The sequence below is a fragment of the Ranitomeya variabilis genome, chromosome 5, assembly GCF_051348905.1.
Source record: "Ranitomeya variabilis isolate aRanVar5 chromosome 5, aRanVar5.hap1, whole genome shotgun sequence".
Taxonomy (NCBI): Eukaryota; Metazoa; Chordata; class Amphibia; order Anura; family Dendrobatidae; genus Ranitomeya; species Ranitomeya variabilis.
This window is the reverse complement of record NC_135236.1, coordinates 679028694-679044397: the sequence shown is the minus strand read 5'-3', so window position 1 is coordinate 679044397 and position 15704 is coordinate 679028694. Positions and strand designations below refer to the sequence as shown.

The 15704-nt window shown below is 47.7% G+C and overlaps 1 protein-coding gene across 1 annotated transcript; it reads right to left on the bottom strand.

Annotated features, from left to right (window-relative positions):
• Positions 1-2877: 2877 nt before the first annotated feature.
• TEX52 (testis expressed 52) lies at positions 2878-10145 on the bottom strand. Its single transcript, XM_077261400.1, has 3 exons — positions 9892-10145; positions 6558-7054; positions 2878-3479 (listed from the first exon to the last, which is right to left on the bottom strand). The coding sequence occupies exons 2-3, from the start codon at positions 7034-7036 to the stop codon at positions 3233-3235; spliced, it is 726 nt and encodes a 241-aa protein (XP_077117515.1). The 5' UTR covers positions 7037-7054; positions 9892-10145; the 3' UTR covers positions 2878-3232.
• Between the last annotated feature and the right edge of the window lie 5559 nt (positions 10146-15704).

Genomic DNA, 15704 nt, shown 5'->3' with positions numbered 1-15704 from the left:
GACTCCTTAGGTGTAACGGAAACATTTCTGAACTCTCAAACATGGACCTCATGATAGCTATAGTGATGTGGTCCACGGCCTCAGAAACAACTTCAAGCAGCTGTTCTTTTTGAAGGTGAGGCGGTTGAGAGGGTCCGTGAAAATTTGCAGCCAATTACTACTGTATATACTTGAGTATAAGCCGAACCGAGTATAAGCCGATCCCCCTAATTTTGCCACAAAAAACTGGGAAAACTTAATGACTCGAGTATAAGCCTAGGGTGGGAAATGCAGCAGCTACCGGTAAATGTCAAAAATAAAAATAGATACCAATAAAAGTAAACTTAATTGAGACATCAGTAGGTTAAGTGTTTTTGAATATCCAGATTGAATCAGGAGCCCAATATAATGCTCCATAAAGTTCATGATGGGCCCCATAAGATGCTCCATATTAAAATATGCCCTATATAGTGCTGCATAAAGGTTAATAATGGCCCCATAAGATGCTCCATAGACTCATTTGCCCAATATAATGCCTCTCAAATGTTTATTATGGCCCCATAAAATGCTCCACACATTATGCCCCATAAGATACTCCACACATTATTCCCCATATGCTGTTGCTGCGATTAAAATAAAAAAAACACATACTCACCTCTCTTCACTCAGGCCCCCGGCACTTGCGATATTCACCTTCCCCATTCTACTGCTGCGCACCGCTCTTCCATCCTCTGCACTGACTGTTCAGGCAGAGGGCGGCGCGCACACTAACTACGTCATTGCGCCCTCTGACCTGAACAGTCACAGGCAGAGGATAGAAGACAGAGCAGCGCGCAGCGGTGGAACTGGGAGAGGTTATTATTGCGCAATGCTCACCTCCTGCGATATACTCACCTGCTCCCGGCGCGGTCCCTGGCAGCGTCTCACTGTCAGATGGTCTCCAGGACAGCATCTTTCTATGTTCAGTGGTCAAGTACCGCTCATTAAAGTAATGAATATGCGTCCATATTCATTACTTTAATGAGCGCTGCTGAACACAGGAAGAGCTGCCGGCGCCTGGAGACCATCGGACATGCAGGGACCGCGCCAGGAGCAGGTGAGTATGTGACAGCCGCCGCTCCCCCTCCCCTGCCGTCCTCCTAGGACAACGACTTGAGTATAAGCCGAGAGGGGCTTAAGTATTTGATCACCAACCAACCAGCAGGAAGTCTGTCTCTCACAGACCTGTTTTCTGTAAGAAGCCTCCTTACTCTGCACTCATTACCTGTGTTAATTGCTCCTGTTTGATTTTGTTACCTGTATCAAAGACACCTGTCCACAAACTCAATCACACTCCAACCTCTCCACCATGGCCAAGACCAAAGAGCTGTCTAAAGACACCAGGGACATAATTATAGCCCTGCACAAGGCTGGGATGGGCTACATGACAATAGGCAAGCAGCATGGTGAGAAGGCAACAACTGATGACGCAATTATTAGAAAATGGAAGAAACACAAGATGTCTGTCAATCTTCCTTGGTCTGGGGCTCCATGCCAGATCTTGCCTCGTGGGGTAAGGATGATTCTGAGAAAGGTCAGAAATCAGTCCAGAAGTACATGAGAAGGCCTGGTGAATGACCTGAAGAAAGCTGGGACCTCAGTCTCAAACATTACCATTAGTAACATACTTTTCAGGGATTAAAATCCTGCAGGGCACACAAGGTCTCCCTGCTCATGGTGCGGGAAACATCATACTTTGAGGGTGCTTTTCTGCAAAGGGGACAGGATGACTTCATTATATTGAAGGGAGGATGGATGGGTCATGTACCGTGAGATTTTAGCTAACAACTTCCTTGAAGATGGGTTGTGGTTGGCACCGCTTCTCCTTGCCTCTTCTCTCTGCCGCTAAGCCTGTCCCTGAGACGAACTGTATCTTCCGGTCCCTCAGTGTCCTCAATGCCCAGAACTTCTGCTTCTCGTTGGGGTATTCTCTACCGTCTCGCCCCGGTCCTAAGAATAGTGGCCCACTTGGATAAACTGCTCCTGTTCTAGTTAGCCTTCTTCCTCTAGCAACTGCAGTCCTACTTATACTGCACCGCTATCACTGCTGCCGATGTACTTCTTTCTGTGCTCTGGCCCCCTGGATGATAACTGCTGGGCCCACTCTTAACGGTGTGTAGCTGCTGCTGTGTCCTGGCCTATAGCCCATGTGGACTCTTTGGGCGCTCCCGCCCTACTGAACTATTCCAGGAACTATTCCCTGGCTTAGCAAGCAGCAGCCCCTCCTACTGCTAACTATGTGTTTGCACTAACTACACTATCTATGAGCTATGAACATAAACATGCCCCACATCTAGTGGCCGACCCGGGCTAGTACACTGTCCCTATCTAATGAACATAAATACATTAAACAGTATTAGGACAAAGGATATACACGGAGAACAAATAAACAAATAATCAATTATACATGTCCTACATTCTACAGTGGTGTAGCAGTACCAATAAGTAGACATACATTACAAACAGATTTTCCTCATCCCCTTACAGGGGCAGAAACCCAATGTTGCCCAGCGACAGCCTCGAAACCTGAAAGATCTGGAGAAGATCTGTATGGAGGAAGGGGCCAATATCCCTGCTGCAGTGTGTGCAAACCTGGTCAAGAACTACAGGAAACGTCTGACCTCTGTAATTGCAAACAAAGGTTTCTGTACCAAATATTCAGTTCAGATCTGTTTTTCTATTGTATCAAATACTTATTTCATGCAATAAAATGCAAATGAATTATGTAAAAATCCTACAATGTGATTTTCTGGATTTTATTTTTAGAATCTCTCATAGATGAAGTGTACCTACGATAATAATTACAGACCTCTCCGTTCTTCGTAGGTGGGAAAACTGCAAAATCGCCAGTGTATCAAATACTTATTTTCCCCACCGTATCTAATCCTATCGTGTGATACTCTCTGCTGAGTTGTGTATCTAATCCAATCATGTTTGATGCTGTCTATTCATATACTGTATCTAATACTATCCTAGATTTAATTATATATGAAATATCAATAAATTATAGTACACAGAACCTCATGCAACTATAGGGTCAACTTTACCCATTAATGAAGCGCTTGTCCTATCCAAGGAGTCATTCTTGGAAAAATTGTCCAGTATCCATAAACGAAAAAGACAGCGCCTCAAGAGTTGGTGAAAAGAAAATCACATTTATTCTGCCTTCTGTGTCGACGTTTCGATCCAATGATCTTTATTAATTATATATGAGTCACACTCGGGTCACTTGCACCGTGGTCCTCGGGGTGGTCAGTTGGCTGTTAAAAGGGGCGATACTTCTTGCTCCTCTTTGTACCTCTTGATATTTCTGCAGAATTTCTTGGTAGTTGAGAAAAGGATTCTTCAGGGTCAGTGTTCGAGGTTTGTTGGGGAACTTGGGTGCAGGGTAACATCCTGTCTCCCCAGGGATGGACATCACTTCTGATCGAGGGGGTGTCGTTGCGCCTGGTCCCGTGTATCTGTCCAAAAAACACCACCAATGAAAACCTTCCAGACTCCAGGACTATAACAGATGTAGAAATATAGAAAATGTTCTCATTCTGCCCCCAGAGTTTACACTTCTAAGGAGCTGACCGTGGATGTGGATACAATATATTAGAGTAGAGTGTGAATTACCTACAAGAGGAGAAGTGTGCTGAACAAAGAACAGTTCCCAGAGTGACTAAAGTAAATTATGAAATACCAAGGAATAAAGCAAATACTGTTAATAAATATACTGCCTACTTCCTAATGATTGTAGCGCCGGTGTCCCTGCACAACTTCCATCCTCCTCTCCCCCGTCAGTGATGCCGACCCGGCCTGCTCATACTCTTGCTACTGCAGTCTCCTGGGGTCTGAGCACATCTGGCAGAACCCTAGGCGTGCGTGCTCCACCGGTCTCTTGAAGAGACAGCACACACTGTCAAAAAATGTCCCCAGCCAACAGCTGAGAGACACTTTTTACTTAAGGCATCTCCACCTGTTGGGAGGTGCCTGAGCAACGTGTACTGTCTATTTGTCTACACACTTGCTAGTTATCAGGTCCACTGTACTTGCATTTCTGCCTGTCCAAAGGAACTGTACCTCAGATGATGATTTTCATGTGCAGGCAAGGTCCTTGACAGAGAGATTCCAACAATGTGGCTATCCTAAGAAAGTAATTTCAGCAGCCTTCCAGTGGGCCAAAGGATACAGTTAGGACTCACCACTTGTTCCTTAGTACTGAAAACAGAATTCTGTGACAAGGTTTATCGCCAATTACAAGACCCGGTGGAATCAGGTGAGGGGTATTTTTACAGAACCTTGGTCTATCCTCACTACTGACGCTCAAACATCCCCGCTCATCAGTACATGTTTTTATTTAACAAATACTGACACACAACTGTTTAAAAAGATTCAGTGGATGAATACAAACATATGGACCTGAGAACACAGGACATACTGTACCCATGCCATAAACATTCAAAAAAATGGATAAATATCCAGAGTATATAAAGAAAAAATGTTTTTCTCTAGGGTTCCTTGGTTGACATATGAGTCCAAAAGCACTGTGTGCAAAGTGAAATATATTGAATTATATAGCATTGATTAACACTCAAGAAAGCTTTGCTCTCTATATAAGGCAGACCTTTCTGAGGAACCCTAGAGAATTTTTTTTTCTTTATATACTCTGGATATTTATCCATTTTTTTGAATGTTTATGGCATGGGTATAGTACTGTCCTGTGTTCTCAGGTCCATATGTGTGTATTCATCCTCTGAATCTTTTTAAACAGTTGTGTGTCAATATTTGTTAAATAAAAACTTTTTTTGAATTTTTACTTGGCATATGCTTCAGTTTATTTGTAGGTGGTATGTTATTTTGGAAGCGCCATTTGTGACTAGGTCATTTCTTTTTGGTTATATTCATGTAGGGTTATGTCTACTTTTGGCACAGTGTGTGCGTCGGTCTTGACATTCCCGTATTATCCTTGGCCAATATTTGTCCTTTACGGGGCTCCTTATGACCAGGCGGCATATGCACATTACTATTCCCTTTATACCATGACCTCTACGTTTATTATATTACGAGATGCAGTGAACCAATCCCCAAAATGTCACCCACTACATATACTGTGAAATCTATAGCTACAACAGGACAGAGAAGAAGATGGGTGGTGATGCCCACCCTGAATGACCGACCTCCTTTGTTAAGTCACCCCTACTTGCTGTGTGAAGTAGGGGTGAGTTACCCAACATCATCTTCTAGGATAGGACATGAGTGATTTGACCGTCTCGAAAAGAAAAAGAGGGGAAATGTTAGAGTACGGAAAGTGTTAATGAGTTCAGGACTGCCAAAATCTCACAGGGTGTTGTGATTCTCACAAGAACTCACTGAAACAAAGACTTGCTGAGGGGTTATGACGGCGCTGGGGGGGGGGGGGGGGGGGGTGCAGGGAGGGTCTTTACTTATTATGCAGTTCTGCATTCTGCTATTTGCCATCATGTCGGCCTACAGTCAGAGGGGCAGTGTTATGAACGGGGACAGATGAAAGGCTGGGGGCATTGGATCACGGCCCGCACCCCCTGCTGTGAACAGGTAATTGAAGCAGGTTATCTGATGGGGAGCAGACACAGAGTAATAACAGGGAGCTGTCAATGTTGGATGTGTCCCTGTGCACCTCCACTAGATTCACATCATGTAGCTGTTCTCTCTGTACAATATAGTCAAGGTAAAACAAGGTTTTTGATATTTTAGTTCTAGTTTTCCAGACTCCATGGCTGTATCCATGATCAGGGATCATATTCGCATCTGGGGGTAAAATTACAGCTAGCAGGTGACGGACATATCTCCCTGAATTATGGATATACCATGTTCATGTGTGGTATAGTCAGATGTTGAAGGACGTTCGGAGAGATGACGGCCATATTGTTTCTCTCGGAGGTTAATGGGGGAAAATATGACACACAGCAGAAATCTAAACATACGTCCCCTTTTTATCTGGAGGATAACATCTCATGTACCGAATATCAGGGTCAGCTATAGAAGAACCTCATGCGTATGGTCACTCTATATCACGACCTTTTTTGGTGGCATCTTCCCCACAAAGAAGTCTCACGATCCGGTTGTGTAAGGATTCTTCATTCCTACATTTTATCTGTCTGCTTTAGGTCTTTCTGTTATTCCGTCTTTTGTACATTAAATCTAAAATGTTATAAGTTTGTTCTTCGTTGCTCTAAACGTTCCCACGACCTCAAGGAGAGAAGATAGCTTTAACCTTGTAGCTGTAGTGAAAAAAGTGAACCTTCCAGGAGCTTGGGAAAGCTGGGTGTGCCTGTGTACCAGTGTGTTGCCCAATGCAGGCGTCTCGTTCTCCTGGTAAAATGGCGACTGGCAGCAGCATAAAGTGTGGCATGGATGTGGGGTCCGTCTATGAGGCCCCCCACATCCTTAGCTCATTGTTGGCCTATTGCGATAGGTGAGTGGGAAGAGGAGATCCCGTTTTCAGTCGCATCTGATCCCAGTGTGTCACGAACGTGTATAAATAAACAGACTACGACCTGCCCCGTGTGTCTCACCGTCTGAAGCCTTCGGGGGGCAGAATGTTCCCATGAGTGTCTGTAGGGGGCGCCCGTCCTCGGCTACGGATGCGGAGGGTCCTGGATTCTGTGTCGCTGCTCCGGATGCCGCTGCAACAAATGAATTTGTCCCAGGTGTTGCCCTCCATGCGAGATGGCGGGGGGATCGTCCTCTGGGGTCCAGCAGTGGTCGGGGCTGTGGTGATCTGTCTCCACACTGCTCTGTTATGGGGTCCGTCTTGGCGCAGTGGCAGGAGAGGGGGCAGCCCACTGACTTCTAGCCAGGTCAGGTAGCCCAGGGTGTGAGGTGGGGTCTGCTGTGTCCATGGGGGGCTCCGCAGTTTCCCCATCAGCTCCAGCTTTGCCTCTGTGTAAGGTGGGTGCTCCATTATCATCCTGTGGATGCTGCGGGGGGTGAAGCCGGAGGTGTGGACCGGGGGGTCTGACAGTAAAGGAACGGGGTGAGGAGGGGAAGTCATGGTGGAGGCAGGAGGTACCTGGAAAAGGACAAAGTAACATTATTTCCGGGGTAACAAGAGTAGACCAAACCGATCACCCCAAATCTGCGAGACCCCACAAATGTAAGCACCCGCAGGACGATGTCACCGCACCCGCAGGACGATGTCACCGCACCCGCAGGACGATGTCACCGCACCCCCAGGATGATGTCACCGCACCCGCAGGACGATGTCACTGCACCCGCAGGACGATGTCACCGCACCCACAGGACGATGTCACACTGCACCCAGAGGATGATGTCACCGCACCTGCAGGACGATGTCACTGCACCTGCAGGAAGATGTCACCGCACCCGCAGGATGATGTCACCGCACCCGCAGGATGATGTCACACTGCACCCAGAGGATGATGTCACCGCACCTGCAGGATGATGTCACTGCACCTGCAGGAAGATGTCACCGCACCCGCAGGATGATGTCACACTGCACCCGCAGGATGATGTCACCGCACCCGCAGGATGATGTCACACTGCACCTGCAGGATGTCACCGCACCCACAGGATGATGTCATCTACCACGGCCCAATAAGGCTGACGTGTAATTAGATTGTGAGCTCTGCTGGCAGCGGCTCGTCAGTCTGATGTGTGGAGATAAATGTCGCCTTCCAGGGCAGCCAGATCCTCTCGGGAGAAGGAGCCGGAGTCAGACATGGAAAAGATCAAACACCCAACCAATTGTAGGTGAAAAAGAGGCATAAGCATATATGGTATATTTAAAACATGATAATTTTATTAAACATTAATATAAAAACAAGACAAGGAAATTCATAAAAAATACTGATGGCAAAACAACAAGAAAAAAGGAAATGAATATAGCCGCATAACACTGCAACACCTTCACGCTTTTATATTATAGGTATAAGGACCTGCCCTATAATCAATAAAGTGGCCTATAAAAGCAGGGCATACTGCTGCATAACCTTATCTCTGGGACAGAAGCGATTCACAATAATTGTGTTTGATAAAAAAAGCGACTTCATATACATGTACTATTGAAAACAACATATACAGGCGCTTCTGAAACCAAAATTCAATCAAAAAAGTGCATAGTGCTAAGGATTATGGTTATCAAAATACCGAGCCTATGACCGCTTTACAGCTCTCAGGGCCACTAATGAAAGTGCTGATGCAGGAGTGTAAACAGATCTAAATTAAACTATAGCAGCTGAAATCCTATTTTACTCACATAAGTGTGCGTCCATCAGGAACCCCGACAGCGCCGTTTCGCCATAATGGCTTCCTCATATAGGGGCATGTATGTGCGCTGCATCGCCCCGTATATTTATACCCCCAAACACAGCTGAAATGAATGTCGGCATCCCCGGCTCGTAACTGCGCATCCGTCAATTCACGAACCTCCCGAACAGTGACTTCCTGGACTCTGCGCCTGGAACGCAAGCGTGAAACGCTCTTTCCTTGTCTTGTTTTTATATTAATGTTTAATAAAATTATCATGTTTTAAATATACCATATATGCTTATGCCTCTTTTTCACCTACAATTGGTTGGGTGTATTTGTATGAGAATTGTGTTTGGAGCTGGTGAGTCCACTTTTGGATTCTGGTTATGTATGGAAAAGATCAAATAGCCGAAGCACAGAGGACGGGGTATAAGGACCCGGAGAATGGGCTGTGATAGCCGGGCACATGGCACATACACTGGCACATCTGCGCATGAATGGTGGGAGTAGAGCATTAGACCGCGCTCTCTACAGAACTCATGATATGAAGACGTGATGGGACTGCGCAGGCTTGTAAACAGCAACACAATACCGCTGATCACCAGCAGGTGGTGCTATATGCAGTAGGTACCACTAGAGGGAGCAGTTCTTTCCTGCCAGTGACTGATGTTACAGCACCACCTGCTGGCCACCTCAGGTTACTGCAGGATTCTCCTTTCTTGGATCTGCATTACACCATGCAAATTAGGGTTTAACCTCTTGAGGCCTGGTTTGGTGAGTAAGATCATAGGTGGGGATGTGTCGGTGAACCTCCGGGGCCCTCATCTGTCATTTATAATGCTGCTGTATAGGATATTTCGGCTTCATTATGCCCCAGGTCCAGATGTGACCCCTGTATGTAGAAGGGGTCACCTGTGCCCCACTGCCTGCGCCTGGGGGTTATTACAGCGTCCTATCACAGTAATAGTATATACAGGAATTGCTAGTTTGGCAGTTTCCTTATCTGGGTCGTCGCCGTCCTCGGTCTCCTCTTATAGCACCGCCCGTCCTGTTCTCATTAACTCTACGGCCCCAATTCTCCGTTTTTTAGGATTTCTCTTTATACTTTTCCTTTTTTCTATGTTATTCCTTTAAAGATCATCAAGAAGGAAGATCTGCGATCACCGGGGGGTAAGTATTGGGGTTTATTAGGGGGTAAGAATTGGGGTGTATTAGGGGGTAAGTCGTGGGGTGTATTAAGGGGTAAGTTTTAGGGGGTATTAGGGGGTAAGTGTTAGGGGGGTATTAGGGGGTAAGTCTTGGGGTGTATTAGGGGGTAAGTTTTAGGGGGGTATTAGGGGGTAAGTGTTAGGGGGGTATTAGGGGGTAAGTCTTGGGGTGTATTAGGGGGTAAGTCTTGGGGTGTATTAAGGAGTGTTAGGGGTGTATTAGGGGGTAAGTCGTGGGGTGTATTAAGGGGTAAGTTTTAGGGGGGTATTAGGGGGTAAGTCTTGGGGTGTATTAGGGGGTAAGACTTGGGGGGTAAGTATTGGGGGTAAGTCTTGGTTGCCGCCCGCTCGGTCGTGTGATGGTCACGGCCAGGGGACAGTAATGTGAATGGCGCCGATATCCGTCAGTCTGAAGATTACAGGGACTCACCAGATCACCCGGGGACTACTGCTCCCATCATCCCCAGAGAAGGTAAGTCTCTGCAGTCCGGTCCGTCGTGTTTTCAGCTTCTCCATGGCGATGGCCCGGCCTGCGGTATAGAGGGGTGGGGGAGGGGCGGCACTTACAGGACGAGAATTGGGAAGAGGGACAGGCTCATTATTAGGACACTTTGCTGCTTTCAGAAGTTTGTAGTTTTGCAGCAGCTGGAAAGAAAGAAGCTGCAATAATGTCTGAAATGTGAAATTCTCTCTTAAAGGCGAAGTACACCCGATACCATCCACATTAGTTCTCTGTTATCAGCCACCCAAGACTACTATCAAGTATTACGAAAAAAGAAGGCTGTGTGGCTCCGAATCAGGGCGAAAACACAAACTATATAAAAATAAATAATAATAAACAAAAAAACACAAAAGGCTAAAAAAACAACAACCACAAACTAAAAAAAACCCCACAGAGCGTGGGCCTAGGCACGACAAGAGAGGACACATCGTGAGCAAGCTCCCGCTCCTGGGCCCTAAAAATAAAACTTTAGGTGTTTGTAAACTGCTTATCTTCTTGAGCTCCCAGAGCGCCCCCGACAGGGAGAGAGAAGTCCCGTGGTTGTTCCTTCCCGGTGAAAGACCACCTGGCTATTTATTGCTTGCGTTGAGAAACACGTGATGGTGTCTCCGCGGCTTTTCTACATGCATTTGCATATTTCCCTTTAGGAATGGGGGCAGTGTTCTGGATCACTGCATTGAGAAACACGTGATGGTGTCTCCGCGGTGTTGGATGTTTTGATCTCCTCGAGGTCATTCATCCTTATGTTTATAGGGAGAGAGAAGTGACACAGAGGGCCGGCCATACCGGGGGCAACAGGAGACAGCCATCTTCATACCTGCTGAAGAAGCTGCTGATCTCCGCAGAGGAGGGGTGGGGAGTTGGCGCAGCACATGTGCATCGAAGAAGAGAGGATGCGAGCTGTGACCGAGCGCAGGAGAGGCGGTAAGGGATTCGGGCAGCTTCCTAACCCTCGGCCCTTCTCTCCCTCTCCTGCTTTTCTTACACTGCCCCCCACAGTCACCGCCACAAACTGAGCTCAGAGACTGAATCCTTAATTGGGTTAGATAAGTGTTGTGAACGTTTTATTTTCCCAAGATCCAAGATCGGAGGCCTGGTGCCCTCACTGTCTCTGGAGCAGATTTCTGGTGCCCTCACTGTCTCTGGAGCAGATTTCTGGTGCCCTCACCATCTCTGGCGCAGGTTCCTGGTGCCCTCACTGTCTCTGGAGCAGGCTCCTGGTGCCCTCACCGACTCTGGAGCAGGTTCCCGATGCCCTCACTGTCTCTGGAGCAGGTTCCCGGTGCCCCCACTGTCTCTGGAGCAGGTTCCCGATGCCCTCACTGTCTCTGGAGCAGGTTCCCGGTGCCCCCACTGTCTCTGGAGCAGGTTCCTGGTGCCCTCACTTTCTGGCGCAGGTTCCTGGTGCCCTCACTGTCTCTGGCGCAGGCTCCTGGTGCCCTCACTGTCTCTGGAGCAGGCTCCTGGTGCCCTCACTGTCTCTGGAGCAGGTTCCTGATGCCCTCACTGTCTCTGGAGCAGGTTCCTGGTGCCCTCACCGACTCTAGAGCATGTTCCTGATGCCCTCACTGTCTCTGGAGCAGATTTCTGGTGCCCTTACTGTCTCTGGGAGCAGATTCCTGGTGCCCTTACTGTCTCTGGGAGCAGATTCCTGGTGCCCTCACTGTCTCTGGAGCAAATTCCTGATGCCCTCACTCTCTGGCGCAGGTTCCTGGTACCCTCACCGTGTCTAGAGCAGGGTCACGGTGCCCTCACCGTCTCTGGAGCAGGTCACGGTGCCCTCCCTGTGTCTGGAGCAGGGTCACGGTGCCCTCACCGCCTCTGGAGCAGGGTCACGGTGCCCTCACCATCTCTGGCACAGGTTCCTGGTGCCCTCACCATCTCTGGCGCAGGTTCCTGGTGCCCTCACTGTCTCTGGAGCAGGCTCCTGGTGACCTCACGGACTCTGGAGCAGGGTCACGGTGCCCTCACCGTCTCTGGAGCAGGTCACGGTGCCCTCCCTGTGTCTGGAGCAGGGTCACGGTGCCCTCCCTGTGTCTGGAGCAGGGTCACGGTGCCCTCACCGCCTCTGGAGCAGGTTCCTGGTGCCCTCACCGTCTCTGGAGCAGGTTCCTGATGCCCTCACTGTCTCTGGAGCAGGTTCCTGGTGCCCTCACCGACTCTAGAGCATGTTCCTGATGCCCTCACTGTCTCTGGAGCAGATTTCTGGTGCCCTTACTGTCTCTGGGAGCAGATTCCTGGTGCCCTTACTGTCTCTGGGAGCAGATTCCTGGTGCCCTCACTGTCTCTGGAGCAAATTCCTGATGCCCTCACTCTCTGGCGCAGGTTCCTGGTACCCTCACCGTGTCTAGAGCAGGGTCACGGTGCCCTCACCGTCTCTGGAGCAGGTCACGGTGCCCTCCCTGTGTCTGGAGCAGGGTCACGGTGCCCTCACCGCCTCTGGAGCAGGGTCACGGTGCCCTCACCATCTCTGGCACAGGTTCCTGGTGCCCTCACCATCTCTGGCGCAGGTTCCTGGTGCCCTCACTGTCTCTGGAGCAGGCTCCTGGTGACCTCACGGACTCTGGAGCAGGGTCACGGTGCCCTCACCGTCTCTGGAGCAGGTCACGGTGCCCTCCCTGTGTCTGGAGCAGGGTCACGGTGCCCTCACCGCCTCTGGAGCAGGTTCCTGGTGCCCTCACCGTCTCTGGAGCAGGTTCCTGGTGACCTCACGGACTCTGGAGCAGGTTCCTGGTGCCCTCACCGTCTCTGGAGCAGGATCACAGTGCCCTCACCATCTCTGGAGCAGGGTGAGGGCTCCATGACCCTGCTCCAGAGACAGTGAGGGCACCAGGCCTATCATCTTACTTGGATCTTGGGATTATAAAACGTTCACATCACTTATCTAATCCAATTAATGATTCAGTCTCGGAGCTCGGTTTGTTTATTCAAAGGTTCATTTATTACACTATACCCCTCTTTTTATTGTTTTTACTGTTTGTGCATATATTTGTGTTTCCTCAGAAACCTTGTTATACCTTGCGTGAGGAAGGGACCTAAGAAGTCCTGAAAGCTGCGGTGTAACATCATTTTATTTTTCTTAGCCATTAAAAGGTCTCATAACTACAAGATGATCTTGTTTTTCACACTGAGAGCATTAGGCTACTTTCACACTAGCGTTTTTTGCAGTGCGTCGTTTTGGCGAAAAAACGCATCCTGCAAAAGTGCTTGCAGGATGCGTTTTTTCACCATTGACTAACATTAGCGACGCATTGCCACACGTCGCAACCGTCATGCGACGGTTGCGCCGTGTTGTGGCAGACCGTCGGCTGCAAAAAACGTTACATGTAACGTTTTTTGCTGCCGACGGACCGCCATTTCCGACCGCGCATGCGCGGCCGGAACTCCGCCCCCACCTCACAATGGGGCGGCGGATGCGCTGGAAAAATGCATCCGCTGCCCCCGTTGTGCGGCGTATACAACGCTAGCGTCGGTACGTCGGCCCGACGCTCTGCGACGGGTCGAGTACGACGCTAGTGTGAAAGTAGCCTTATCTTCATTTCTGACATTTTGGATACTTGTGATATTTTCATTCTTTATTCGTCACTGCCACCTACTGGTCATCTGATCGCACTACAAGTGACTATACTAAAACAGAAACACAAGCCCAAAATTCCTACCTGATTGAGTGCTGATTTTATACTCAAAACGAACAAAGGGCCTATAAAAGACTCTGTAGAATCCATCTCATGTAAACAAGAATTAGAAACATTTCTAAAGAAAAAGCTCTCCACTCCACAACAGCTTCTAAAAAAATCATCCATGAAGTCTATAGACACAAACCAGATCGAGGATAGAGATTTCAGCTGATTCAGAAAGTGACGCTTTATCTGCGGACCCTGCGCCCATTTTCTGGTCATTCCTTAAGCTCTCTGTCACCAAAGTCATGAGACCCTTCCTACAAGAAATAACTGGCCTGAGATGAGACTGGAAACATATAGGCCACAGAGTGGATTCCCCCCCCCCCCTAAGTCTGCCCACTCAGATCTTGTGAGGAGGCAGATCACCACCCGCTCATCCAGATCTTCAGAAGGCCTGGAAAGTTCTTCCAATCCCCCCCCAGTAGAAGTACCCTCTCGGATGCCTTTAGACCAGAAGTTTATGTATCCTCAGCTACAAAAAGGAAGACGCAGCCTTGACTTCTCTCCAAATCCTCCTCTCCAAAAACCAGGTGGCAAGGTGTTTACCTACTTGAGCAAGAGCTTGGCCACCACCTTCTTTACGAGATCAAGAGTTCCCGATTGAGGATTTGTCTCGTCCTCTTCAAACTCTTTCCTCTAATTAATACGAAAAACAAGAATTCTTCATCTTTCACGATTCTTACCAACCTCAGTCCCCCCTCTCCCGTCCTTCCTTCCCCACCATCAATACGTTCTAGACTCAGGACTGACCAGAGAGGGTTCCTCACACTTCTCACCCATTTTGCCGTCCTCCACACTTTGAACATTCCTTTATTTTGTCTGAGTTTTTGAGAAATCCTGTTCTTGTACAATGTTTATCGTTTATAATAGATTGATGTTTTAGAACTTCTGAAGCCCCCCAGGAGATGTCGCGTACCCAGGCTTGGACTGGCCCATGGGAGAACTGGAGAATCCTCCGCTGGGCCACCACCCTCTTCTATGATCAGCACTCGGCACTAGATACATGAATCACTATGTACAGACATTCAGCATCTTATTCATGTAATAATCTGCCCCGATCATCGTAATCTACATCTGTGATGGAGAAGGTCCCATTCACATGTAGCTGAAGTGCAGCCCTGGTTCATGGTGGGCTCCTAGCATCCCAGCCCGACCCCGACATATAGCCGGTGGACTAGTAACTGCGTGTATTCTATACGAGCCAAGCCATAAGCGAGAATCTTGGCTTTCTGAGGCACTAAAAACCCTAAATATCTTTCCGGATGGCCTCCTGATGGTGGGGGAGATCTAATAATGCCCCTAAGGACAATTCTAGATACCACAATATCTCAGAGTGATCAGAAAAGCACACTGGTCAATAAACACCTTACGTTTAATAGATCCATGGAGAATAAATAACCCCAAGGGGAAAGATTATACTTTTATCATAGGTTTGATTATTTGCTAATCCAAAATAAATTGCTACCATTAATTCAAACTATAGACCCCGTAACGATTTCGGACCACACTTCTATCGTCAAAAAAATCACTATTGCCTCGTCCAAGCGCAACGTGGAGACTTAAGGAAACTTTTAGACAATGGAAAAAAAAAATTTGAACCTATACTTCAGGCAAAATTCAGTCGGGCCCCTCTATGTCTGTAGTCTGGAGGGCCAACAAGTCAGTACTAAGAGGAGAACTCAGCCCTATCAGATCATATATAAAAAAGGGGAAAACAAAGAAATGGAATCTATTCTACATCAAATAAATGCCCTCGAGTCCGTTCATGAAAAGAATCCCAAGCCAAAAATATCCAAGATGACCGGTGTACGTTGCGAAATAATCTCATAGATGCACTAAAAACCATTCACAGTCAAAATCTATCAGTAGACAAAAATTGTACAAGCATGGTAATAAAAGGAAGCAAACTTACCTAAAAATAATAATTTAATTAAAAAAAAGTAAATAAAACTCAGAAAAATCCTTTATTAGGAAAAGTATAGTAGATAAAAATACAACAGCTGATAAAACCGAAGATAATGCGGAAGTATTTAGACTATATTATATAATAACTTCAGACTC

Bases quoted from the DNA above. Each gene is read 5' to 3' on its own strand.
- TEX52 (XM_077261400.1), bottom strand. From the start codon at position 7,036: ATGACTTCCCCTCCTCACCCCGTTCCTTTACTGTCAGACCCCCCGGTC. The intron at 3,480-6,557 runs GTGAGACACACG...TTTTTTGGACAG, and splicing joins CCCCCCGAAGGCTTCAGACG to ATACACGGGACCAGGCGCAA.